Source organism: Temnothorax americanus, unplaced genomic scaffold, assembly GCF_048541705.1.
Source record: "Temnothorax americanus isolate GAGA-0224 unplaced genomic scaffold, ASM4854170v1 Scaffold21, whole genome shotgun sequence".
NCBI classification, from domain to species: domain Eukaryota; kingdom Metazoa; phylum Arthropoda; class Insecta; order Hymenoptera; family Formicidae; genus Temnothorax; species Temnothorax americanus.
Window position 1 is genome coordinate 271,310 of NW_027509349.1, and position 27,958 is coordinate 299,267.

The 27,958-nt window shown below is 38.3% G+C and overlaps 3 protein-coding genes across 7 annotated transcripts in view; 2 read left to right on the plus strand and 1 right to left on the minus strand.

The window, feature by feature from the left end:
- LOC143897803 (uncharacterized) lies at window positions 1–24,561 on the plus strand. 5 transcript variants are annotated; one of them, XM_077406720.1, is made up of 10 exons: window positions 1–881; window positions 2,025–2,279; window positions 2,610–2,802; window positions 3,144–3,357; window positions 3,449–3,591; window positions 3,850–5,280; window positions 5,804–12,244; window positions 23,095–23,304; window positions 24,155–24,267; window positions 24,389–24,561. In XM_077406720.1, the coding sequence occupies exons 1-7, from the start codon at window positions 493–495 to the stop codon at window positions 6,905–6,907; spliced, it is 3,729 nt and encodes a 1,242-aa protein (XP_077262846.1). In that variant the 5' UTR covers window positions 1–492; the 3' UTR covers window positions 6,908–12,244; window positions 23,095–23,304; window positions 24,155–24,267; window positions 24,389–24,561. The 5 variants fall into 5 exon arrangements, with proteins under 5 accessions (XP_077262846.1, XP_077262847.1, XP_077262844.1 ...); XM_077406721.1 differs by having other exon boundaries at window positions 23,095–23,285; XM_077406718.1 differs by having other exon boundaries at window positions 24,155–24,561.
- Window positions 12,218–14,659, plus strand: LOC143897807 (uncharacterized). Its single transcript, XM_077406726.1, has 2 exons — window positions 12,218–12,497; window positions 13,803–14,659. The coding sequence occupies exons 1-2, from the start codon at window positions 12,491–12,493 to the stop codon at window positions 14,405–14,407; spliced, it is 612 nt and encodes a 203-aa protein (XP_077262852.1). The 5' UTR covers window positions 12,218–12,490; the 3' UTR covers window positions 14,408–14,659.
- Sas (stranded at second) overlaps window positions 14,866–27,958 on the minus strand; it is a 15,702-nt gene continuing 2,609 nt past the window's right edge. Inside the window, exons 2-13 of the mRNA XM_077406715.1 lie at window positions 26,645–27,208; window positions 25,760–26,047; window positions 25,238–25,430; window positions 24,923–25,137; window positions 24,178–24,533; window positions 23,088–23,355; window positions 19,342–20,691; window positions 17,973–18,174; window positions 16,908–17,406; window positions 16,096–16,456; window positions 15,579–15,772; window positions 14,866–15,371 (exon numbers count right to left, since the gene is read on the minus strand). Of these exons, the coding sequence (XP_077262841.1) occupies window positions 15,273–15,371; window positions 15,579–15,772; window positions 16,096–16,456; window positions 16,908–17,406; window positions 17,973–18,174; window positions 19,342–20,691; window positions 23,088–23,355; window positions 24,178–24,533; window positions 24,923–25,137; window positions 25,238–25,430; window positions 25,760–26,047; window positions 26,645–27,208 (4,589 nt within the window). The 3' untranslated portion in view covers window positions 14,866–15,272. The remainder of the gene's footprint in view (window positions 15,372–15,578; window positions 15,773–16,095; window positions 16,457–16,907; window positions 17,407–17,972; window positions 18,175–19,341; window positions 20,692–23,087; window positions 23,356–24,177; window positions 24,534–24,922; window positions 25,138–25,237; window positions 25,431–25,759; window positions 26,048–26,644; window positions 27,209–27,958) is intronic.

The window sequence follows — 27,958 nt, forward strand, 5'->3', positions numbered from 1 at the left end:
TCTGGCCGAAGAGTCCGGCACGGCTGACGGCTGACGGCGCGTTCCCGACGTTCCCGTTCCCCCGAGCGCCCGTTGAGACGCGCGGCGCGGCCAGGCGCGGCGCGACGCGGCGCGCGCGGCCAGTGGCCACCGAACGCGCGCGGTCGCCGTTATGACGGATCCGCGCGTCGCCGTCGCCGGTCGCCGCATACCGTACTCGTAGGCGATTCGTGCGGCACGGCACCTCGCGCTCGCGCGCGAACCGAAGAAACACTCCTCCGGCGCGGCGGCGACTCGCGCTCGCCTCGCAATGGCGCGGCCGGGATGCTAACGTTGCTACCGTTGCCAGCGACGAGCGGGCCAGCTGACCACCGTGCGACGGCGGACAACATGGTAGCTCGCAGTGGCCGCGCACCGGGAGGCGATACGTTTCCGCATACGTGAGAGGAGAGCGCACGACCGGCGCGGGAGGGCGGGGAGAGGACGGTCGGGACGGGGGAGGTTTGGGCTACGATGAGTACTGACGGTCACGATCGGACGAAATCCTGCAAAACATCCGCGAGGAGCGACGAGGAGAGCGCGTTCGACGGCAAACGGATTAAGAAGGAGCGCGGTGACGTTTGCGTGGAGAATGGCGACGCCGCTGACGCCGTTACCGCCGGCACCTCCGCTACTTCCTCAGCCGCCGCCGCCGGCACCGCTGTTGCCGCTGCCGCCGCCGCTACCGCTACCACGGTCCTCGAGAAACGACACTCGTCGGCCGGCAGATTTGCCTCCAACGGCTTCCACGGCGATGGCGATCAGCTGCGGGACCTCGTCGCGACCAAATTCGCGACCTTGGCCAACCACGGCGCCTCCTCCAAGCAGGACAAGATTCGGATTGTGATAGAGGATGGCGTTAGGTTAAGTCGATTTTCAAGTTTTCAGGCAACTCCGGATTGCTTTCCATCGTCAACTTGCGTTTCGCGATAGAATTTACGAGATTGCCCGATGTCTGCTTTTGCTGTTTGCTTTTTTATCACTGTAGAATAATCCCACCGAGATCTACCTACCGTCTATTATGTTAATCTCGTATTCGGTCGGTCGGAGTCTGTCGATAAGCTGAACAAAGTTGTCTCGTTTCGTGTTTCATAGTCGTTTAAATTGGAACGTCATTTAAATACGTAGTTACAAAACGGTAGGTTTTATTGGCAATGCGCTGTCGCGTTCCGTTAGCGGATTCTGTTACATTTTTACTGACGTTCCGCTGGAAAAATTTGTAGCGTTGCGTCTTGCAAAATCCATTTTTCACGGATTCAGTTATCCGAAGCGTTCTTTTTATTCAAAATTCCTTGCGTACATGGTAGCAGGATTGGGAATTGCTCTACCGCCAAACTGCCCGTCGTTCCGCGTGTCGTTCTGGTCATTTTAATGAATATTGTACACCGATTTCTTTTATCCGCTGCGTGCGCCGCATCTATATGCGTACAGATATTCTTTAAACGGAAAGTAAATTTATGTTTTATGTAATAAAAATGCTTGGAGATACCTGATTCTCGTGGTTCTCTACCATCGGTATATTTTTAGATATTTTGTAATTATTTAGTTATTTGTTGGACACTTCGTCCGACGATTGTAACATTAATGAGCTCTAATTTTGTACGCGTGTCCCTTGTTGTTGATACAAAATTATTTACCGTAACGAAACATTATTTATAGCAAAGCATTTATTTTTATGACTTATAATATTATTAGATTTCTAAAAGAAGCGAGATACTCTTTTGTCAGACGTTAAGTACTCTTTTAGAAAGTGAAATTTATTATTCTCGCGTTCAAAGAATATTTAAAAAATCACAAAAATGTTCGACGTGTTGTACCTCTTTGCAGATTTTAATAATCCAACCAATTCTGTTATACGCGAGATCTAGATCATTGATGAAAAAATTTTGTGCTAAATATCTTCCATTCGCGGCGTTTGCTCTCGTACTTGACATCTTTGTGTCCTTAAGAGATTGTTTAGCTCCAGTCAAAGTTAATAATGTATATGTCGTCTTTTTAAATTATAGCGAAGAATCTAGAGCGCGCGTGGACGAGATCTTCTCGCAGGTGGAACGACTCAAGCTAGAGGAAAAGTTATTGTTGTACCTGAAACTTCCGTTGCTGCTGACAAACCCGAGCGGGACCGTCGATCCGTTAAGGCAGCCGCTAAATCCATTAGGGAATCGCTACGAAATTCATCAGACCATCATGTGGATTAAGACTCATTTGGAAGAAGACCCGGATGTATCTTTACCGAAGCAAGAAGTGTACGATGAATACAAGTAAGTTCGCCGTACGTACGTGATGCGGAGGGGAGAAATTTAGAATTACGCGCGTCTTTGTAATTGCAAATTATTTGATTAATTTCAAGTCAATTTTTCCTCAGGAATTTGTGCTTTGCGATATTTTACTCGTTCAATTCTCAATATTTTCCTATATGATCTGAAAATGTCGTATTAAAGTGAGAAATTTAACGAAGGAGATGGATAATACGTATATCTGCTATCCATTTATAGTGGAACTTTATAGATATTGATTTGATTGTTCGCGAATATATCTGTCTTCTAATAACTTTTTAAAAAACATTTCTCGCATACGATTTTTATTTTTAGCGTGTATTGCACAAGAAATTCTATGAAGCCGTTATCGACGGCCGATTTTGGAAAAGTCATGAAACAAGTGTATCCGCGAGTGCGCCCTCGTAGACTGGGCACGCGGGGTAACTCTCGCTACTGTTACGCCGGTATGCGCAAGCGAATTAAATTGGATCCTCCAACGCTGCCAAAGATATCTGGCTCTGACGCTGTGAGTGGCGAATGATATATTCTATAATTTTTACGTAACGTTATATTTTATCGATCAAACTTCTCGCTATTATGTTTCGGAAAGTTGCTTAAATTTCTTTTGTCTCTTTTTCTTTTTCTTTCTCTTTCTCATCTTGATTTTTTATTTGTTACGTTTTAAAATTTAAAGCTTGTATATCAATATTGTATTACGCGATAGTTATTACATTAGATAGATTCTTTCGATTATTTCTGCTTTTTTTCTACAAATACTCCCTTTTTTTAATTCTTTTTTAAACATCAAAATATCTAATATGTAAATAAGTAACATTTAACTAAATATAAATTATATAATAAATTCAGGAGGAACACTCGGAGGAAAATACCACTGAGGAAATGTTAGGCGCTGCATCTACGTTGATAAGAGAATGGGCAGAGAAAACGTTGGGCCAGAAATTTCCAAATTTGAGTGCCTTAGCGCGGCATCTTGTCGATAATTTTCGAGTCGATACTCGGTCTTTGGCTGCTGTATGCATTCTTGCAACTTCGGACCAGCGTGATGCTTCGTCTAATAAAGGTGAGCAACACACGTTGAATTCTGTAAAATACATCCTCCTTTATCCATTTTCTTGCAATTGAATAATTAATTCTCAATTCTCAATCGTTAGAGGTGATCTCGGATCTACCAACAACGCCTGTAGGTGGTAAGCCTGCTAAGCTTCGAGAGGCACAGTTGCAATTGCAGCGCAAGCTTCAGCAACGCGAGCATATAAAAGATCAGAAGCATCGTTGTCCCGATTCCATTGTACAGGTATGTAGCGTAATGGAATATTCTAATTTAGTTGTTAAAGATTGGGTAAAGTTAGCCGTTTGCTGATCTCTTTTTTTTTTTTTTTTTTTTTAATATATAAAGAGTATTGGAGTAACATGGTGTCAGTTCTCCGGAAATGTGTCAATAACTTTTAAATAGTATTCAAGAACTAGAACATAATACATTTCTAATTTAATTAATACGATTAAAAGTTTGATTATACTTTTGATTATACAAAATATAATTGATTTTTCACAGAGCAAAGAAAAAGCCATCGACGCTAAAGGAAATGTCAGCAAAGGATGCAAGAAAGTTAAGTCCAATCAGTCACCTCAAGGTACAAATGCAGCAGCGGCAACAACAGTGGTCGCACAAAACTCACTGGCAAAAGTGAACTTATCCGCTATAGTCTATAACCGGCAAAGAAAGGTATCGAAAACTTGCAATCAACAGCAACAGCGGCAACAAACTTGCAATGTCTCCCAAGAGTCTAACTGTGATAACCTAGTGGTACAATCGCGCGACGACGGACAGAGTAATAGCAACCTTAGAGTAACGATGAGTGCGCAGCGCGATGTCAAAGGTAAAAATTCCAGGAAACGTGCCAATAATCCAATTGTAGCACAGCAGGAGCCCAGCCCTGAAAAACAGACGAAGCTCACGGAGGAGAGTCCAGAGCATTCCAACGCTTTGTTACCCAAGTTAGCGTCTATCCAACGCGCCGGCAAGATATCGGTGATACTAGCTAGCAATTCAAAATCTATCAAGTGCAAAGCGGAGACTGCGGACAGTCAACTTGCTAAAAACTGTGATATTGACTCGTCGAAGAGTTGTTCCACTACCGGCAACGTGGTGGAAACGTCCTCGGGACTTCTCACGAGGGACCAGATCCGTCTCCTGCAAGATACGCCGGTATTCAAGGATGGGAAGGTTCGTGACATCGACACGGACGCCTTGGACGATTATTTGAACGGCGGGAACAATTCGCAGGAGCAGGAGGAAGAGTTGCTACAGTATTTTCAGCAAAGTAGCTCGTCTAGTTCCGATGTGGAAACCAGCGTCGTTGGTTCCGATGCCGAGCAGATCTCTCGGTCGGACAAAGTGTCGCAGCTGCGATTGATATTGCAACAGAATCTGAAAGCGCCCGTCATCGCCGCCGACCTGACGCCCGTAGCCGTCGTTCGGCAAAACGTTGCCGAGAGCGTTGCGGAGAAACGGGACCCCGTGCAGAAACATAATCTCATACTCCCGACACTTCTGAATCACCCTAATCCGGGAAACACGCGACGTCGCGTCAGTTTCGAAACTAATGTTGTCGAGCATGTCCAAGAGGCGGCGACGCCGAGTGTAGCCAATACTGTGCCACAGAGTCCAAATACGCGACGCAGAATATTTAACTTCACCCCGATCTCACCCGGACCGCATTCTCCTATTAACGGCCGCGCGTCCAAGTCGAACTCGGCGAACGCGAGTCCATTTGTATCTCCGCGTAACACCCCGGTGCTGAGGTCGCGCAGTAACGTGCAAGCCGGCAGTTCCAGATCGCGCGGCCAAAAGACGCTCTCTCGTTCCATCTCGTGCAGCGTCCCGTACACCATCAAGACGACGGACACCTTCATCGTACCGACCTCGAGCGGAGCGGAACACACGCGGCAAGTGCTGACAGTGGCAACGACCAAGTCGTCGGAGGTAAAGACTTGAATCGAATAAAAATAAGCTTGACTAGGCAATGGGATAAATAATTTATGTATATACGGGATACGGTTGACCTGTATATAGTTGACCATAGTTGATTAACGGCCGTTAATATACATGAATATCGTTTGATGGATAACGGAGCAATCAAAATATAATTCATAATATTCGCGTGAGTGTGTTAATGACTACTTGGTTAAATGAAATTTGAGTACAAGGCGAAATTAATTAATGCCGTTTTTTATTGTAAACGTGTCTCATACTTTGAATACAATACTATATCGCACGGATACTTGTGCTTGTATTGAGTGGTGTATTCTGGCTTTAATTTTCCTAAAAGCAAACCTATCGTATTTAAATTTATTGAGAATGGAAGAGCAATTAAAGGATAACTTTTCTCTCTTTGCAAAAGAAAGAACACAGATTAGAAACGTATTTGAGATGTACATATAAAGCAATAGATAAAAACATGGCGGGCTTCGCGATAAAATATTCATAAAATGTTTTCTTGATGCAGGTCGTTCTGAAGGGACCACCGTACACTGCGTATCTGGACTTGACGCCTCAGAAACAATTGTTAATCAATTATCCGAGTCAAGAGAATTTGCAAGAAATCAAGAATGTATATCAGAAGGGTCAGCTACCTCCGCCCGATCAGGAAATCACGGAGCTTCTTCACACTGGCCGACACTTGAGCAACGAGCAATTATTCTACAGATCGCAATCGGTGCCGTTGCACAGGATGATAAATCCCGTCTCCTTAATGTCTCCGATCTCCACGCAGCAATGCTTATCATCGGTACAGAGTCAAAGCTTCAATCCGTCGACGAGCAGTTCCGTTGCGCCTACCCCGGTGCCGAGCGAGTACAATGACTTCGGTTCTTCCATCGGACAAGAGGGCACGTATCTGTTAGACGACGCGAATTTCATGTCGGACGACCAGCAGTTCTTGATGACGGACAAGGGGATCACGTCCGAGAACATTAATAACATTCTCACGATTTTGGACGAGGAGGGTCAGCCAAATTTGCAAATGTTGTCCGAACAGACTACGGAGGAGACGTTGAACAATACGATCGTTCTCGACGCTTTGCCGAACGCCAATTTAAATCTATCGGAGGAGGATATGTTGGATCCGTCGAGTATCCTCGCTGACGCCGGTGGCGCGTTACAGAAAATGATGCAGTCGCGGTCGTATCCGAATACGCCGTTGCCGGCACCGGTATCCGCGTACGCGCCCTCGTATACGGAGGACAGCAACGGCTCCAGATCGTACCCGTCGACGCCTCTGCACACGATGCAATCCCAGGAAGTGTACCAGGATCCAGGCGAGCCGATACTGTCCAGTCCCATCCTTAATTCTATCGGTTTACAGGGCGACGCGAGAAACGTCGCTGTCGCCACCGTGACGGGTGTCACGGTCGGCACCGACGTTGACATCGCCGTTGCCGCTTCTTCCAACAATCTCTGCAGGAACGTCGCTGATCTTTTGGAGGCCAGTTTTCTCGGAGAAACCGATACGGAGACGGACGATCTGGATCCTCTCGGTAATTTTGACGGCCTGCAAGATATGGATTCGTTGACGCCACTGTTCAACGAAGTCACGGAGCCTAATCGCTGAGACCATCTCTTCGGTCTATCGTAATTTCGCATTTGCACAGGGAGAGGTGTGATAAAATATAGACTGTTTGGGTCCGGTGGTTCTCAATCGTATTATCTCATAGATTATTTTAGAGTAAATGAGAGGCGGTTAGAAGCAAGATATGTAAGTGAATTTTAATAAGAACTAAGATATTATTATTCAACTTTAAGATGTAGGATAATTCGGAATCTTGCGTATCTATTATGATGTAATTCGATCATACAATTTCGATCATACAAAATATTTTAATTATTTTTTACTACAAATTGTGTATATAGATTTCTTATAGAAGACATTATTTCAGCTTATAGTAAATTATATTTTGACACGCGATTTACTATCCAGGCTGTATTGACGACTGTCTAATCTTCATCGCAATAAAAAGTAGTATCGAAATGTCTCAAGACTCTGAAAAATTCGCGAGATTTTTTTAAAAAAGATACATGTTTTTAAATTATTAAAGATTATACATCGTTAAGTATATGATATATATATCATTAAAAAGGAATGTTTGTTTTTTTTCTACGAGACTTCGTTTTATTCCTCGGCAAAATGTGTGACCCCCTTCGCAAAATCACGTAAATACACGTTTTAAATGCAAATTTGTATTCTGGATATACCGAACACTTCATACGAGAATATAACTTGAAATAACTTGTACGTTTTGGTCTTTTGTGCGCATCAAATATCTCTGTGAAACTAAACTTGTACATTTTTGTGAATTCTTAGGATATCGAGTTATCAACATTTTATATTCGACATCACAGCGTATCTTTTAATTAACGTGCGTTGATTAAAATTTAACATTTTTCATTGCACTGCTTCAACTTGACCGTCAAACGAGTCACGTTTAACTGATTTCTAACTATTAATGGAACATCTAGCTATCTGATGATACGACAACTAGGAAAAAGCTGTAAAAAAGAAGTACCCAAAGAATTTTCATTCTGTATTCCCAAGAGAAAGGAGGCCGATTGCTTTACACGACGCTTAATTATTTTATATCATGCCTAATTGTGCAAAATCCTACATGAGTGAGGTTCATTAAATGAATTAAGTAATGAATATTCGCGCTGTAGCTTTCAGGCGCTGGAAGGGTTGAGAACCACTCGTGCGACTTTATCCAAAAGAACGAGATGCAAAATGCGCCAACCATCAGTGATGTTCTCCCGACAATTCTTTTGGATTTATTACGCGAGGCGAGCGAGGACACTCGACTAAAACTGAATTTAACTGACATCGAATTAAGCGATAGTACGAGCAAAGACGTGAGTAACGAGGCCCAATGTTCGCCGCGAGCGATTGTGAACGACGTTAGAATGCGACGTATTTACTAAACGCACAAGTAACTTTAGGTAGGGATTAATCTCGTTATAATCGTATAAGCAGAATCGAATTCACGTAGCTTAATTCCACATCTAAAATCCGAATTCAAGTAGTTGTCGATATTGCGTGTTTGAGAGAAACAAGAAGAGAAAAGAGATACTCGTCCCGTTTGACAAAGAGAAGCGCTTGTTGGCGAAGATCACCAGAGAGACCGGGCACTTGCCACGTGTGCGTATGTATTGCGATTACGTTAGAAATGTGTATGGACAATCGGTGGATGTTAGTCACACTTGAGAAGCGCCTTGATCAGGCATAATACGCTTAATTAAGTTACGAGATTTTCCTCGGTTTCTTTTTTTGCCCGATTTCCGCTGGCAATCTGACTGTCAGATTATGTCGATTGACGTCATTCAGCTGCAATATTCTATTCTGCTGGCAAACCGCTAGCATATCGTTAACATTTGCTTACTGGGTTCGGGAAACAGCTTTGTTTTGAACGACATCGCCGCCGCCGCATCTATAGGGTATCTAATAACCATATCACGTATCGTAGGCAGGTATAGAGCAGGTTGAGCTGAATGGAAAAGTCCTCTATCGTTTTTCGAAATAATTAATGAGAACTTAATTAATAAGTGGAACGGCGCGCACCTCTATCAGCCGCCATGAATCCATGATGTACGCGTAACGCTGGATCAACCGAAACCTTTATCAATTAAACTTTCTCTCTCCACCGAGATTGAAATTGGTCTTGGAATTCGCAACCAATTACAAGTATAATTTGTACTGTAAAATTTAATAGTCGCACGCATAATCGCGTCTCTATTTGTAACTATATATATTTACCCTGGCCGACAATGGGATTAGATATCTTCCCTTTAGGTTCCATATCCTTTCAATTTTGGTTTTATATTTTATTTATTTGATAATGAAACAATTTCATCACTTAAACGATGGATTGACGTAAACTACAGAATTATAAGAGCCACATCTGTAAGTTACACTTTTCTTAAAAATTGTTAATGTAACTATGGTATTTGTAACTGTATTAAATTTTAACTATATTAACGAGTCAAACAAATAAATTTGTTTAATTATTTCAATTAATTAATTTCTCATTAATTATTACGAAAATTACGAAATGGCAAAGAGGTTTTCTGTTCAGTTTAATCCGCTCTTACTAGCAGTCTACTTACGAGCAGTGTTATATCTATTATCAGACACTCATCCGTACATGTCAATTTCATATCAATGATCGCAGTTGCATCGATTTTCTCATTAAGGGATTAAAACGTCGGAACAACAATGTCACGTACATTGTTACGGAAATTTTATTCTAAAATTTTGACGACGCACGTTGGAATTTTTGAACGGTTTAGACGACGCTCGCTAGCTCGGAATTCCGAGCGAACGCTCAAGCTCTCAATATAAATATTTGGTTTATCCTATCCTGGTTATCGGACGGCCGTTGATAGGCTGAGAGCGTTTTTAGAAACTTAGTTTTGGGGCCCCATCTGGGCCTCAGCCTATCAACGGCTGTCCGATAACCGTAGGATAAACTAAATATTTATATTGACCCGAGCCCCTGAGCGTTAGCTCGGAATTCCGAGCTAGCGAGCGTCGTCTAAATCGTTCAAAAATTTCAACGTGCACGTCGTCGAAATTTTAGGATAAAATTTCCGTACGTAACATCAACGTCAAATCGGTTTCTCGCACACTTACCAAATACACTTATATGGAAAAAAAATGATATTAACAGCATTAGTCTAATTAAAAACAATTTTATTAATTTAATAGTATTAATGATATATATATATATATATATATATATATATATATAAATAACATTTTATTAAAACAAGAGCATTACGTATTTGTTTTGTTAATACTGTTATTGAGCTAAAAGCTAATTATTTTCAATTATAATATTGTAATATAATATTGTAATATTATAATATTGCAATTATTATATTACAATATTACACTATTGTAATATTATATAATATGTTAATATAATATCCTTTTCTTCTGTACATTTACCCCTCGCACATCGTAATAATGTGAGTGCTTTTGTATCTTTCAATATAGTAAAACAGTCAAGTGTTTTCGACTATATTTATATGAAAAAAATAGGAGTTGTATGCTTTTTGTCCAAGTATACATATCTTACAGAAAAAAATTGAAATGCATTAATGTTCCTCGCGGGGACTATTATGAACGTATATAAGACTCGGATACTGCGAGAAACGTATTTTTCTGATTATTTATAATGACATTGTTTCTCGAATCTGTGGTCACATGCGAGAATTCTCGGATCCTGGATTCTTCGAAATGCTTTAAGTATAGCGTGTGGGGGAACAAGACCGACGTCGCAGTCAAGAAGGATATAAAAAATAGAATAGAGCGGACATTAATATTATATTTGGTTGTCAAAAGTATTGTATGGGTATGGGGATGGGGTAGGACAGGAATTTTGGGCGGTAAATTGAACGACATTATCCATAATTGTACGTTGGTTCTGCTTTACGTTTCTCTCGATCAGAGATATATAATAGATGTATAACGACGTACAACAAAGCCTGCAATTGGAAATTCAACGCGTCGTGAACGAGGAGGAGATTGATCGTCCAATTAATGTCGACGCGCCAGGTAGAGGCGAGATATCGTCCTTGCCGGGGACGGGGACTCGTGACTCATCGGGGATCGTTCGATCGTGTATTCGATTCTCCAAGAAATCGTCTGACTTTGTTTGTTTATCTTGTTACGTAATACACCGGCGGTTGGCAGGGCCCAGTCATAAAAAAGCAGCATCTGCTTTGTGCGCACCGGTAATGCGTCCCGGCGCGTATACGAGGCGCAGACGATTACATATTGCTTCGTAAATAAAAAACCTCTTTTTTTTTTTAGAACGAATCGATCATTTACATAAATTTTCCTCTTGCACTTTTATTTGCTGCGGTCTATCCAAGATAAGAAAAATTTAACGCAGCGACGAGACACACGGACATGTATCTCGACTCGCATGCGTTGTAGAACGATTTATGAAAGAAACACATTTTTTTTTACAAATGCTCTTTTGTAAATGCTTTTTTTGTATATTTAGGAATCAAAATCTTTCGAAAATAACTCGGCATGAACGCGAGTAAAAATGTAAAGGAAAACACCGTTTCAGACGAAAGTTTTAAATATTTATTATAGATATTCCATATTTATATAAATATTATTCGACATTCGCGCATTTAGATTTTTTAATATATACCCGTGTTTTTCGTTTTTCAGAATTAAAAAAATTCTAGATGAAGCAATTATCGTACAATGCTATATATATCATATTCGAAATAGTATTTTTGAAAAATGAACTGGAAACGCGCGCGTGATACTCGATAACAATTTACTCCGAGTTATATGCTCTATTTCTATTATAAAGTAATGAAGATAATTATTTCCATGCGTAATTAATTGCACGCGTGTGTAACGTTTATTTATAGCGCATGCCGACGATTTAAATTGAGCGGATTGGCGCCATATTTGATATTTGTAGTTCCCATTCGAGCGATGTTTACTTCCAGATGGCGCAACGATCACTGGTCATCCGACGATTCTGAAGTACAGGGCTACAGGGTGTCTCACAAAGTCACAAGTCCAGATCCTCGCGTATAGATCGTCAATTGACGCATTTCATACAATACCTATGAATATCAATGACCGTGCGATTTTTGACTGTATAAATTTTATATGTTTTGAGAATAATCGTGGACATATCAAGCGGATTTACGTAAACCGAAAGCCTTTGTTCCCCGTCCTCTCGATATCTTTTTTACGACGCTGGATTTATGGGACGTCCTGTATACGTGGGAACTCGACGAGAGAGAGCCGAGATCCACCGTGATTGGCTCTGGCTGTAATACGTATCTCAAAATCTCAAGGATAGAGGTCAGTGTGTCTTCAAGGTTCTGAGAAATAAAAAATACCAACAACCAACAAAGAGAGTCCGTAAGCTATATATATATTTTCGTCTTCGAACGCGCGCCGGGGCGATTGTAGAAAACCAATAAAGCTACGACGCGCGTCGCAGTGGTCACTGGTCGTCAGTAATCAGTGGCCATCCTATCGTGACGTCTCGATATAAGTACGTGTCCCTTTTTTGTGGTACAAAGTACGACGTTGCTTTACTGCGACGGTAGAGTGTAACTAACGTTTCCGGCAACGAACCGCGTGGAATTCCTATTTCTCGGCAAAATGCTGCGTGAGTATACATAAGTATATGCGTAAAAAGAAAATCAGTCTCTTGAAAAATTTATCTCGAGACCTTTCCAGCTCTTTGCTCTGTGAGAACTTACCTTACCATTCAAGTCGATTCCATGCAAATTTTTGCCGATTGTTGTTCCGTTCGACGGGAAATATTAGCCGGCTTTTGGTTTTCATATCGTGTGCGAATAAAAACAAAAAAATTGTTTTTTAAACAGATCTCTCAGGAAAGTGATTATATTTTCCATATTATTTATACGTATATTGTACAATTTACTTTTAACACATCGCTCAGTTAAATCAAGTTTTATTTTCTTGTGTTCTTTGTCGTTGCAAAATTTGTGGCTGATCAAAAACAATTTGTCTCTTTAACAGAATATATTATTTTGTTTTCTTCCTTTTTTTTTGCAATCTTTAGATTGCAAAGTGAAATAAATTATTTACTTGGTCGTGATGAAAGTGGCAAAAAAGTACAATAAAAATATGAAAACTTCGTAAATGTAAGTATTTCTATTGTAAAAAATTATTTATAATTTATTGGACAAAATAAAATGGGATTGACCTGGTAAAGTTATTACTCTGCTCTTACTAAAGCTTACAATCTGTTCTACATGTTTTTTAATTTATTTTTTTCCACAATTTTTTAATTTATATTTCTATTAAACTGTAAATATTAAGTTAATCTGTTTTATTCACGATATATGTTTATTTTAATTAAATTGATCGTAAAAAAGATCACGTTTCTTTTTTCTTTTTAAAAAATATATATTTAACTGACACTAATAATTAATAATCATAAATGTTTTATTACTATTGATATGAAAAATAATAGGGAAAAACTATCGAAACATTACTTATCTTTAAACTTGAATTTGAATTTATTTATATTCATATCCGCTCTCTCTCTCTCTCTCTCTCTCTCTCTCTCTCTCTCTCTTTGCATTTAACATAAAGCAGATATATAAATGTAAGAAACTAGCTAGTGGAATGGTCATTGTCCGTTTTATCAAAACTAATTATTCTCGAAAAAAAAAAAATATAGTAATACGAAAGAAATTATATTTTACAATTTCGTCATACTATCGCAAAAGCACGACCTGTTCTGTTATTACTTGTGACATATATGATATTTGATGAAGTTTGACATATTTTTCTCTGAAGAAAAAAATGAAAGAGGAAGTATAAATGTTTATTTGGAAAATAAATATTTACATTGAAAGTGTAACTAAGAAAAACTATATTTTAGTACAGATATAGTACAGACAGACGGTATAGATGATAATGTATTGTACATTATTTATAGGAACTGCGTCGATATTCTTGGTTCTTGCCATCTCGGGAATCATTGCACAAGATTGCGAAGACAAAGGCGCGCAATGTTCCACGACGCCGGCGTCGGAGTTCAATCAAGACACCAACTGGCAATCGGCTACCTCGGTTTACGATTTCCACGCGAACGATATCTTGGGCAAGGATGTCTCATTGGGCAAATATCGTGGCCATGTCCTCGTCATTGTTAACGTTGCCAGCAACTGCGGTTTAACGGACACCAATTACAAGCAGCTCCAGGAGTTGTATAATAAATACAGCGAGAAGGAAGGCTTGCGAATTCTTGCGTTTCCTTCTAATCAGTTTGCTGGCCAGGAACCGGGCACTTCTCAGGAGATACTGAACTTCGTGAAGCGGTACAATGTTACTTTTGACATGTTCGAGAAAATTGACGTAAACGGAGAGAATGCCCATCCGCTGTGGAAGTGGATGAAGACCCAGAAAGAGGGTCTCATTACCAACGCTATTAAATGGAATTTTACCAAATTTATCGTAGACAAGGAGGGCAAAGTAGTGGAGAGATTCGCTCCGTCTACTGAACCGTTAAGCATGGAAGAAACTTTGAAGAAATACTTTTAAGTTTTTACAACGCTTGCTTTCCTTTTCTCGGTATCTTTCCCTTTGTATCTACATATTTCCAATAACTTTTTTTTTTATTTAGTATATAACTATATAGTTATACATGCATAATTAAATGTAATGCTAACAATGTATGGAAAAATTTTTTCCTTTTATTACATTTTTTTTAAATAAATATTTTTAAATGTATGGAAAAACTTCGTATTTAAAGACGATATAAATAATGAAAATAAAATTATTTTATAAATGTTAGTGATCTTGGGACTATTTTTTTTTTACCGAAAAAAAACTCGATAATTATTGACATTTTTAGTTTTATTTAGATGAAAGTACTTTCCCGTTAAATTGATAGTTTAAAAAACTGATGAAATGTAAAAATATAATGAAAGAAAAATATGACATTGGTATAATATATATTATATAACGAAACAACGGATGGCACAAATTAAAACACCGAATAATTTTAAAAGCTTTATTTATTATAAATCCTCTTTCGCTATCTACACTAGCATGGAAAAGACTATGACTATTATGCCAACGCAACATACACACATACACACACGCAGTGACGTATGAATTTTGAATACAATTTTAAATACGGATTCCAAATACTTATTGTGAATCTCGTTAGTTCTTGACGTTCTTTACATAAAATCATAACTTTTAAAAATACGTTATTTATTTTATGAATGTCTAACAATACAAATGTAAACTGTACAAATGTAAACAAAATCCATCTGGACAACCCTACTCACTCAAGTCTTGAGATGGTCATACGTATGGACGGATTTAATAGATGCATCTTTTATATATGCAGACTTTAATATAAATAAATACAGATTTAATAAATTATGTAAAAGGCAGTTCAGGCAGTTTCTTTGACATTCGAATTGATGGTAGCCATTTCATGGTCTGCTGTAGTTTTGTTTCTTCCGTTGGGTATCGTAACTGCATCCTCACAAGTCTAAAAAAAAAAAAGAAACACTTAATGTGTGAATTTACTCTTGTAATCTCGGTGAAAAAATATATACGTTATATGAATATTTTTTCCTGAAATCCAGCAATTAAAATGTTGGCCAATTTATCGGCCACATACTGACGCATTTATCTTACTCTACGAATACAATAACAATAACAATGAATTACCCATAGTTTCTTGTTGTAATTCTACCTTGTAGGAAGGATTGTCGTACGCTGATGTAGTTTTACGAGGTGATATGTCAGCCTTACTACTCGTTCGTCTTTTCATCAGCATCATTAATAGAATCAAGGTTGATAGTATCGCTAAGGAAGCCACAATGGCCACTATCACTAGCGGACCATAGTAATCTCCTTCGTGCAGGGGAAGCGATGCAAATTTTCCAGCTGAAGAAAAGATTCTATAGTTAATTTTGTGATAAAATATAAATATATAAATGAAAATATAGAAGAAGATAAAATCGCGCAAAAAATTATGCTCTTAGAGAACGAGGATGGAGAAGATTGCAAATTTTATCACGGTAAATCGGCAATGACATACATGATACATATGTCTCGTTTACATAAAATTGAAGGGAAACATTTCGAAGCTGCGTCACAAATTTGATATCACGCAATCTTCCTCTTTGAATTTTTAAGAAACTATAGAAATTATAGAAATGTTTAAAAATTTTCAGGAAGGGGAAAATAACACTGCTTTATATCGTTACCTTGCTGAGACACGGTAGCCGGTAAGAGAACACCTGGCTTAGTGACAAAATCTTGCACATTACTCTTTTTTATTCTTCCATTCGTCAAATATATTTCGAGCCATAATCGGTATCTAGTGCCAGGTTTTAGATCACCGATCACTGTCTTAGCGTGAGCGTCTCTCTTGGCGATTTTGAAGGTACTAGTGTCTTCTTTGCCAGTGTCGCTCTGGTAAATCGCGCGATAAATGTTCACGTATTTGTCCTCTGGATAAGGCACGCCACTCCAGGACACTTCCACGTCCGTCGATTTGATAGTTTTAATCTCAACTTTTACATCGAAAGAGTAGGGATCTGGCTCCGTAAACGTAGCTACCTGAATCTGCAATAAATAATAATTTATTAACAATATTGCAATAATTATTACAATGTTATTAACAATAATTTATTAACGGTGCATTCTAACATCAAAGAAAATCCAAAAAAGATTAAAAAATATTAAAAGATAAAAGTAGATTAATTATATATTTTTTACACAAGCTTTAAAAAAGAGCAGTTTTGCATGACAATCTGAATTTAATAAAGATTGAATGCACACACATTTTTAAAAGCGTATTAAAGTTATGACTTTTTCACCGCGTAGCTGTTCTTTTTGTTTCCGTGCTTGTAATTTTAGTGTAATCTTCATACTTTTGATATTTCTTGTGGCATAACTAATTTTTATACCTTTAATAGCTTGCTTTTTTATACAATTTTAATATCTCTAACATTTCTAATCATGATCCAGGAATCACCAATGTCAGATAAATTGAATAATCGTTAAATTATCTTACCGTTTTTTCACTAATTAACTCCGTTAATTGTCCTGGGAACGGTATGAAGTAAATACCGACTTCATACGTGGTTGACGGCTTCAGGTTTTCAATTGCGTAATTCGTTACGGCACGATGGATCAACGGTGTTGCCGCATAAACCTTACTATCGTATTCTTTATATCTCAACTGAACACCGTCTATGAATTGCAGCTCGTATTCCGTGAATTTCTTCCACATAACGTTAATCCAGGTCGAATTCGTCTCCGCTATTCTAAGTTCGGCGTCAATCGGTATTTGCGGGGGCAGGGTCGTCACCTCCGCGTGTTTTTCCAATGTACGCACACTGTAAATCTTGCTGGTTGGACTGTTGGCCAGGTCCTTCAGTTTCACCGTAATCTTCACCTTGTATTCGGTCATCGGTTTTAGATCACCCAGCTCAAACTCAAGCTGCGGTGTCGCGATCAAGTCATTAGGAGGGGCAAACACCTGAGCCTTCCACGTGGATGGATCGAAATTCCTATAAGACGAGGAATTCTATTGTTCCAAGGATCAAGAATAAATATTTCGTATTATCGACGTCACACATGAGAACAATAGAGGCTTGAGAAATTCCGTTTCTCACTGGCCTCCCCACTTATACTTTTACCAGCTACAGTGCAAAGAATCACATCTGAGAGTTTAAAATATAGAACGCTTTCTATAACAAGTTATCAAGCTGACACTGTAAAAACCTTATAAAACACTTGCTAATGAAAGGAAGTTTAAAAATAGTATTTCAATTTTATCTAATTTTGAGACATATTAAATTAAAGAAAAAAAAATTAGCGCGTATGGTACCTTAATTACTTCAAATCAGGGAGAAATAAGTATCAAATTGCACAAAAGATCTTTTCAAATTGGAAGGCATTATGATAACATTGTCTTACTTACGTTGATTTAAATTAATTTATCATCTAGGGTAATTTATGATGCCATTCCTTCTGAATTTCTTTGTTTTTCTAGGTTCAAACATTTTGCGCGGACTTGTGAAATTTGAAAAGATCTCTTTACCCAATTTGATAAGTAACGCATTACCACACATACGTTTTATCGCTGGTGTATCGCAGCTCGACTCTTCCGTGCAGCCCTACCAGAACCTGAGGTACGGTGAACACTAATCGAACCGTATGTTCATCGAGCGCTTCCAGTATTTGCATTGTGACCTCATTGGAGGGAGACGCGGCTGGGAATCCGGTTATAACTCCAGGTAGAGCAAAGCCTGGAGGTACAATGTTATGGTCCAAACCTATAATATATCGGAAGATTTGTTATATCTCTATCTCTGTTAAAGTCCAGAAATATGTGAGAAACATGCGGTGAGTAATAATCATATGCGCCTGCAGGGCTCAGTCTCTCCTCCGAATATTTCGTTAACAGTTGGCTCATCGAAGCTTTCAAAATTCTGTTCCGCATTTTATGTTCTCTTCATTCTATATTCAGACTAGTTGGAAAGCAGACCGTAATTAACTATTAAATTTTACAAAATCGATTCTTCTTAAAAGTCGATGATGATACCTACAAAAATTTGAGATATAAAATCTCAAGAGTAAGAGAAATCAGATATATCGTAACTTATAGATATTCAATTGAGTGAACTTTTCGATAAAAAATCGTGTTAACGCAAAGATGAGTCGAAATACGCCCGAATAAAACAACAGGACCTAAGTAAGTGCTTTATGATCTCTTTGCGTCCTTCGATTGGTTTTTCGCGCTTCAAAATTTTAAATAAATTTTGCGTTATTGCCTTTTATACAATATTACTTTTTCTTCACACCATTTGATTTGTTTCAAGAAGCGAATTATTTCTTCGATATTTCCTAGATTGAATCTAATCTCACCCCATGTCCTTTACGAAGTCTACAATAAAATTGATCTTATTTGTTTTCTCGTTTCCACACGCTTCTATAAATTTAAGATTTTTTTTTTCAAGATCGCAGCAGATGCCTTTAATCGCAAAAATTTGCTGCAAACGTATGTCTTTTAAGAGCATTAACGTACATGGTCCTTATATAAATTACATAGAATTTTTTATAAGAGATATATCTGGCGCATGTAGCGATGTTCCTTATCGAAAAATAAAATAACTTTCCCTAGAGATATTAGAACGTAAATAATATTTGTGCTATGACTAATTAAAAAGAAATGTATTTTGCAAATTACACGTTAGAGATGTAATCAGATGATAATACCTAATTCCTCGATTAATTATGAGTGGATTTTAACAGAAGCTCAAATCTTGGGATGTAGTTACGAAGGCATTTAACGTCGGAGCTTCACAAATGAGCGTGATCGACGGAATGTCGGCAATGAGAACGTTATTTTCACTTTTCAACAAGGAAGATCGGCTCGTTTATCAGACGCGACCGCAAACGCAAATTCTGTACATTATTTCTTCTGATGATCAGGAACGAACCTGACTGACTGGGCGTTTGTGCTGCGAGCGGGTGGTTCAAGTGCGTAAGTCCTGACTGTGGTATGTGAGCGTCTATATGGAGTGGTAGAGTTGGCAGCGGGCCGTTCGGCACGTTATGGGGTATAGCTGGCTGGCCGGGATAGGGTTGGAAGGGCCCGGGATTGGGATCGTGCTGACCGATGTGCGCTAATAGCTCCTCGATTTGCTGCGGGGTATTCGGAATGTCGGGCGTGTGAATGTGATAAGTGGTCTGCCCGTTCTCATCTTTCTGCGCGAAGACATGGGGCTTCGTCGTCTTCTTCGGCGCGATGGGCGCCGCCGCGGCCGTCCCGAAATAAGGGGGCTGTTGCCCTCGATTGCCGGACGGCTGTTTCTGACCAGAGATCTGTTGGTGAAGGTCGTACAGAGCCGGGTGACCTTGGGGAGGGGTATGATTGAGCTGAATTAGGCCGGGGTGCTGCGAGTTTATCAGGTGGTACAACTGTTCCGGCAGAGTCTCATCGTGATCGGGATTTCTTTGACCTTGTTTCGGCCGATCCGGCAATACCGAGGACGGTTTTGATTTTTCTGCGTCGACAAAGGGATTACTTGGTGTGGTCTTCTTCTTAGGGACAATTACGTTCGGGTCGATCGTATCGGATTTGAGCGGGATCGAACCCTGATGAGGAAGTCCAACCGCTGAGTACTGGTTATTATAATTGACCGGAGAGGTATTTTCTCCGTTACTATGAGCAAAAGAGAATCCTGGATCTGATGTATCCGGTTGAGGGTGTAACGGAATGAACTGAGCCTGATCGTTTGGACGATCTTTTTGCAAAGAAGTCCATTTGTTCGGGTTCAATGAACCTGGCGCAGGTTGATTTTCGTTAATAGGATATGTAGGCATCGAAGCGGCCTTATCGGAGAATCTATCAGGTGCTAACGGACCAGGGAAATACTGATCGATCATATCCTTATGAGGTTTCAACGATTCTACGGGTTTCTTCGAGTCGGATTTTGACTTTGATTTTTCCTTCGGGATCGATATCGGCTTTTCGGAGTGAACGGGCAAATGAAAGATGTCCTCGACATTGAAATGAGTGGATAGGAAGTCGGGACTGTAAGGTCCGTTGTAGGGCACCGTAGGATGTCCTGGATCCATAGGATAGTGAGGAGGTCCGTGAGTAGCAGTGTCCGTATGGGTCTGATCGGTTTTCGGGTCTTCCGAGAAGGGAGAAGTACCGTGCTCCGGTTCCTGGCTGGGCTTGAACATTTCCGACTCGTTATTCGGTCTTTTGACATTGTCAATCGTTTGCCGATCAAACGTGTTTGTGGCTAAGGGGCCGGGATACGCGGTCGTCACGTTCACCCCTGCAATAAGTAAAGTCCATTGTCACAGAGATTGTCAGTGATCGGTCACGAGTTGTCCGGAGTCCATGCATATTTACAGCGGGATCCAACTCAAACTTTCCAAGCGCAGCCACGGCTATGTGAAGCATGCATTTACAGCTTTGCTTTCATTCGGTTATTACATTGTCAATGCGAGGTATGTACAAGGAGAAAAAAAAGGGGGTAAAGTTGACAAATGTAAATCTCGGGGTGGAATATACCAGGAGAATGTAACCTGAAGCCGTTAACTTATCGCAATACAATAAAAAAGTGCAATCCTAATTAAACATTACGCAATAATGCACTTAATTATATTAGAGTCTATTTGACACAATTTGTGCTAAAAATTTTTCTATTTACATAAGATTACATTGAATTTTTGGGCTTAACCAGATATACGAGGTATATTTTGTATCTTATTATGTAACGCTTAATATGCCTGTAACTTTACAATATGTGGCAAGAGTGTAGTTTAATTATAAGGACACTTCGAAAGTGTCACAATTTTTGATTTTAATGAAACTTTATATATGTACATGTAGGTGAAGTAAATAAATGATTTTTTTTTAGAAATTAGCGGTTGGGACAAAAAATCGGTTTTAAGGGATAAAATCACCTCTCTATTCAACATCTCAATAATATTTAAAAAAAAATAATAATTTTCAAAAATTCACTCTCTCTGCACTTTTTTATGAAAGAATATCTCTCTATTGTATTATAATATTATAAAATAATTTTTTTTCTGAATAAACATATTTGTAGTTTTTCACAAGAGATTGCAGTAATTATAATTTTTGTTTTTAACTTTTGAAAGCATAATATAATTAAAAAATTAAATCTTGCTTATTAAATTTTAATTTGTATCAAGAGTGAAAGCTATTAAACATAAAGAAGTATTAATAGTACAGAAAAACAATGAAATGATTTCTATTTACTTCATTTTGTATATTTTTATTATTTCAAAAACTGAATGAATAAATATCAGTTCTTTTTGGCCTTGTTGTGCGTATGTTAACATGATCAAGAGAGAATGGTGATATTGTAATTTTCTTCTCCTAACAATAAGACTTGACGTTAAAATTTCATTAACCTAAATATATCCTTTTGCGATACAATCAACATTTTAGCTACTGAATAATTGCGTTAATCCTTTATAGAGCGAAACCGAAATAGGGACGGGAAATGATTATCCTGGTGAATTTCATATATGTATATAAGTTAATAGACTATGGAAGAGGTAGAGAAAGCGATTTCTGAAGGTTTCTAAAAATATACAATTAAAATATGTAATTAACGGATTAAATCTAGAATGCATGTACATTTACACATCGTGGCTATGCACAACAATGCCTTAATAAATATAAATATTATCATTTTCTATTTGTTTGACGTATCCAATAAATTTGTGTAGATTTATCTGAATTATTACAAGCTGTATTTTGTTCGACGTACAATTATCAATGTTTTTCTTTAAATAGACGTTATCTTTGTATTCAAAATTACTTTTCCTAAAAGCTATACGACCAATTAAAAAATGTATTATACATTTTTTAAATTAATTTTTTGTTATAAAAAATTACTTCGCCAATTGTATCACGATTTGCTAAACACATTCTATAATAAATAGAAATAATTTAGTAGATGGAATGAATAAAAAGTATCTCGTCTCTATATTACGATTATATAATCATTTTGAAAATAACAATCCAATAATCGTGTTCCGAAAGTAACCTAACAGCTAGAAATATTTGTTGGCTTCGCCACTTAGGAAAGGTAGTTGATGACGACTTACGATTCGCTGCTAATTACACGTCAAATATAATAATCAGTAACAAGTAGTGGTTTTCAATCATAGTTAGTACTTTATCCGGAGTATGTTTTCATTTATTAAATGTATCCCTGTAGCGAGAGAGACATCTCTTAATATCCTTCGATGAGAAATGTGATATAATAATGGTTTTTACAATGGATTTGTTGATTGGAGCAGTAGTTCTTAACTTTTTCTTTCTTTGAGTAATATTCTTTAATTTCAATGTACGAAAATGTATTTTTGCATCTTAATTAAAAGCTTATCTCCGCATATTTTCAAATATTTTTATTATCATAGAAAAAGTAGAAAGTTCTCAAAAGAACAAACAGATAATAAATCTAATAATAAAACTTATCCAAATTTAAATGATAGAGATTACTTTCTTCAAAACGTATGTACGTCAGTAACATTCAAGAAAGAAAATTTAATTTAGATTCATGACAAATTAAAAAGGTTACACAATATCTCCCATCCCAAATACCGCGTGCATTCTTAGGAGTTAAGAACTACTCGGCTGATTAGGATGTCGGGGAACATGTATTTTATTTTTATCCAAACTGTTATTTACCTGGCAGTTGTGACGAAGGATGGCCGCAGGTCCATTGCGTGCAGCACGGATTAGCAGGTACATGCGTCAACGTTGCTTGATGAGGAGGACATGGTAAATTGGCAGGCGGCAGGGCTGGTACAAATTTGCAAGCAGCGTGACAGGATACATTGCCCATCTCGCAATAACAACGCCTCTCGCAGCCGGTGACGTTTGACGGTAACTCGCTCCAGTTGTCGTACGTAACTCCTTCATAATTACAGGAGCCATTGTTCCTACAGCGCACCTCCTAGAAGTCAATAATTATTGTCAGAATATGAGAATGTGGAAATTTGTTGAGAAAGATTTTGAGCTTTCTTCAGAATTTTCATTAAAGACCTTTCATTAATAGCCATTATTATCCGAAACAGATATTATTTATGCGCGAGATAAAAAAGTTATTCAAATATAAATATCTTAAAAACAAAATCTGAGATTCTACATTTGGAGTTTCTTTTGTCTCAAATGTTTAACAATTTTTATTTGTATGGATAAATAATATTCCTCATCACATTACAATTTTTACTCGAAACATTTTAAAAATATATTTTTCGGAGATATTGATATATATCATGTGTGCTTTATTATGTATTTTTTTAGTTTAACTTGATACATATTTTATAATGTGAATATTTTTGAATTATTGACGTAGGGGAAAGTAGGATAATACGCGGTAGAATATTCGTTAATTTTTGTGAGAAGTAGGCGAACCCGAGAATAAAACTGGATCACATTACTTAACCAGTTAATTATCTTTAAATGACGTATTATATACTTCTAATGAATTTATTTCAGGTATTTGAACTGGAATGGAATTAATTAATTTGTCTGTGATCTATATGTAGTTACAAGAAATAAATTCGAGAAGTAGAATTTTTATCAAACGGAATAAAATTTTTAATTTTTAAAATTGAAATTATAAATTGAAAAGTAAATCCTATAATTATAATAAACAGTACATTGGAATGTTTTCCACGAAAATAAGCAGAGTCCAGTTTTTGCATATGCTCATTATAATAAGTGGGTATATCAATAAAATTCTATTTTAGGAAAGAATCTTCGAAAGCTGTACCTGAGGACAGCATTGTGGTGCTTTTGGGACAAAATTCGCTGGAACCGTTTCCCAATCTAGACAGTGAGGATCCAACAAGTCCAATCCAAAGTCCGTAGGACACTCTATCGTAGCGCATTCACTTTTTCCACCCTCTGTGCAAGTGCAGAAGGAGATACACTCGTCGTACCATTCCGCGCCAATTTTGTACGATTTTCCCCTGTAATTGCAGGTATTCTTGTCGGATGTTTTCTCCGAAATATTCGTCTTCACCACTTCGGCTGGTAGGGACACCTGTATGGCTAGCCCGGTACGGCTTCCTTCCGCCACGCGAACGTAATACGTATGCGCGGGCCCCAAACTCGAAACTATACCATCTGCGAATATATAGAAATATGTAACTTTGTCCTAATTTTTTATTTTTTATCCTTCGTCATTAAATTTTTCAGAGCTGTAGCGATAGTATTCTATAATTCGAGAGCAAAGAAAAATTATTTTAAATGTCTGACATAACAGAAATTTGTATATAACTATTTGTAACGAAGAGAAATATTGTTGCTTCAACTCATGAAGCGTATTATAATTTCAACTGTTCTGCACCATTTCTAATTTATGAAACGAGAGGGGCCTGAATAGTCGATGATCAAAGCGGTCGTGAAACATGAGTTTCTGAATTCGATTCGCGAACCACTCGCATTCGATACTTCTCTCGCTCATCAGCTACACAATAATGATTTCTTTACTTTCATCGATAAGTTTTATTTACCTTTATCGGGATTCTGTTGTCTCCATACGTGATTGTCCTGCGAGATCTCTATGATAACGTCTTGAGGATTCTTCGCGGATAATTTTAATTTGATCGCCGTCGAATTCAACACCTTCACGTCCATTAATTGTACGCTCAGGTCGGTGGAATTCTCCAGTCTGAACTCGTGATCGGCCAAAGTAACGTCGCAAAGTGTAACTGTGCAGCAGTGATCGCTAAGGATCAAGATAATTAGCTATTATCTCGCTTATAAATTATTTAATTTTACGATTTAATCCGCGATTGCTAATTTCATCTATTAAAGAAGATTTATACCTAGGGTCGGTTAGCGCGACGCAGCGATCATGCTGCTTGGCTATGGTGTCATTCGGTGGACACTTGGGCCTGGGCTGACACTTCAAATGGCCGCCAGCCTCGCAAATGCATATCCTGGAGCAACCGTCTTCAACACGTTCTCCTCTAGCCACTGTAATGTTGCCGAACACACACGTCTCGTCCGGTTCAGTAGCTGTATCAAATATATAAATCTTTTTATATTAATTGCTGAATAGCTTCGTTTTAATAGAAAAATAAGTTATCCTACAGATATCTAACAAATAAGTTGAATTAAAAAATAAACTCTAAATAGCTTGTGACGTCGTTGATAATTAATCATACGTGTGGAACAATCTGAAATAGTAAGGTATAATTTCCGTTCTATTTATGACAGCAGATATAATACGCAAATTCAAACGTTAATGAGCGACGACAAATGAATTAATGAAATCTCTGGAGCAATAAAAAAAACTAGAGTCAAGGAGTTTAATGAAAGAATGTGTAAAATACAAAGAGACACACCTGAATCTGGACAGAGAATAACGGCGCAACATGGTTCCTCAACAACCAGTTTTTCTTGGCACAAAGGATCCTCATAGTCTCTGCCCGCTCTAACGTAAGGGTAGATACATAAAGGCTGACACTCCATAATTCCATTTTCGGAGCACACGCATTTCTCCTCGCAGTCTCGGACAACTTTCTCACCCGCTGAATAAGTGCGATTTCCGTGGTTACACACTGACGCTTTCGGAAGTAACGTCGAGGAAATGTTTATGGCAGTTTCGTTATGCGGCGCGATGTACTCTCCGCCTGGAAAACAATCGAGCGGATCGTTTAGGCTCTCTACGAGGACGCGTTCCGATTTTGGAAATATGATTTCTAAAACTTGTTTTTCATTAACGTAAGTGAAAGAAAACACAATTTTGGAATTTGGGAATTATTAGTCTTAAAATACATAAAATCAAACGTAATATATCTCTGTTTTTTTAGATAATAAAAATAAGACATGAGGTGTTTCTAAGTTTGCGCAATAGATTTTTTAGTCGTTTTACTGGCCATTTTGAGAGCATTTTTACTTATTACATAACATATATATTACAATAATACTTATTTTTTAGTTTCATGTACAGTATAAAACCGTCAAAATTGCTCGTTCCAAAAGTACTCACGTAGAGATCTTAATGTAATATTGCTAACAAAATCGGATTTTTTTTATAATTTTGTATTTTACTTAAGAAATTAATTTAAAATTAACTAATTTTAGTTAATTTGGAAATACATTTTACATATGATAATTTGATAATTCTCTCCAATGTAATTCTCTCCAACGTCAACCGTAACAAAAAAATTAATGTCCGTCATGTCCATGTCTGGTGTCATGTTCATGTCTCCACAATACTCATATACCTTCGACTTCTTTGTCGTCCTCGTCCATGCTGATGTCGCTGAGATCCGTGATATTAGCGTGCAACGAGTTCATTGGCTCCGAGGCGGTGACGTTTAAGGCTCTGCCTCTCGATGACGTTGTTTCTTCCGTCACTTGAGCCCCCACTGCGCCGCTCGTCGTACCCTGGGCGCCCTGGGCAGCAAGGCTGCTCGGCGGCGTCGTCCTCGTCACAGCGACGATCGGTACTCCGTGAAGAAGAAACGGAAACGTTACGCCCGTAGCGTCCATAGATTTCACCGTCGCTGATGATTGATCGACCTTGATCGCGGTCGTCGTGGGTGAAATCGATGACGTCATCGGAGCGTCGGAATCTGCAACCCTCCTCGCGTCGTCGTCCTTGACGACGGGTTTTTGGTATTTCTGATCGCCTTTGGCCTTAAAGTCTATTACGGTCTTCTTCTTAGCTTCAGTCGTGGTCTTGACGTCAGCTTCTTTTGTCGGATACACAGTTCTCGTTTCTGTTGTATCGTTCCGCCATTCTGTACGAAGGGGCTGCACTCCTAGAGTATCTTCGCCATTGGTGCCTGAGCAAAAGGAATAGACGCTTTAGAACGCTTAAGAGATTCAATTATCTAGTGAAATTATTAGACACTTTGCTTCTTAAAAATTGATAAACTTTCACCCTAGTTCTCTCAGATTCGGTTAAATATTTTTATACGTAACTCTGGTAAAAATGCGTATTTTTTAATTGAACTTTTGTCAGAATAAAAATAAAATATGATTACACAAAATCGAGATTCAAATATGCTTGCTGCATCACAAACATTTGAATAAGAAGTTTCTAAAGAGCGTTAGCGACTTTTTGCCGGGTCTCACAAATTCACGCGTGTAATCGTATAGGATTAAAAGAGATTCAAATCGAACAATGACAAATCCGAAACAAACCTAAATCACTTAAAGACACTTTTCAACAAAAGTTAAGATATTGGGATCATTAAACAATATTTTAGATATTTGTATTGTTTAAAAAAATTATGTATTACACATGCATGTCACCTTGTGGATTATGCATATTATATGCTGCAATTTCCTCAAGGTGGTTACTATCTCTCGAAGCTATAGGAGTAACTGATATAATCTTTATTTACTTATTAATGAGAATGTCTTGTTCCTAAGCTAGATTGACACTCATGAATGCCTTGTGTTTCTAAGCTACTATTATCAATTTTATTTCCGATTTTGAGGAAAATCGGAAGGAAGATCGCGTACAATCGCCTGATTGATCGTACCTCTCTTATATGTACCACCATCACATTTATATGTATACATAACAC

Excerpts from the sequence above, each read along its gene's own strand:
- LOC143897803 (XM_077406718.1), top strand. The coding sequence starts at position 493 with ATGAGTACTGACGGTCACGATCGGACGAAATCCTGCAAAACATCCGCG. Across the intron at positions 882-2,024 it reads GTGATAGAGGATGGCGTTAG|CGAAGAATCTAGAGCGCGCG; the intron begins GTTAAGTCGATT and ends TTTAAATTATAG. Across the intron at positions 3,358-3,448 it reads TGATGCTTCGTCTAATAAAG|AGGTGATCTCGGATCTACCA; the intron begins GTGAGCAACACA and ends CTCAATCGTTAG.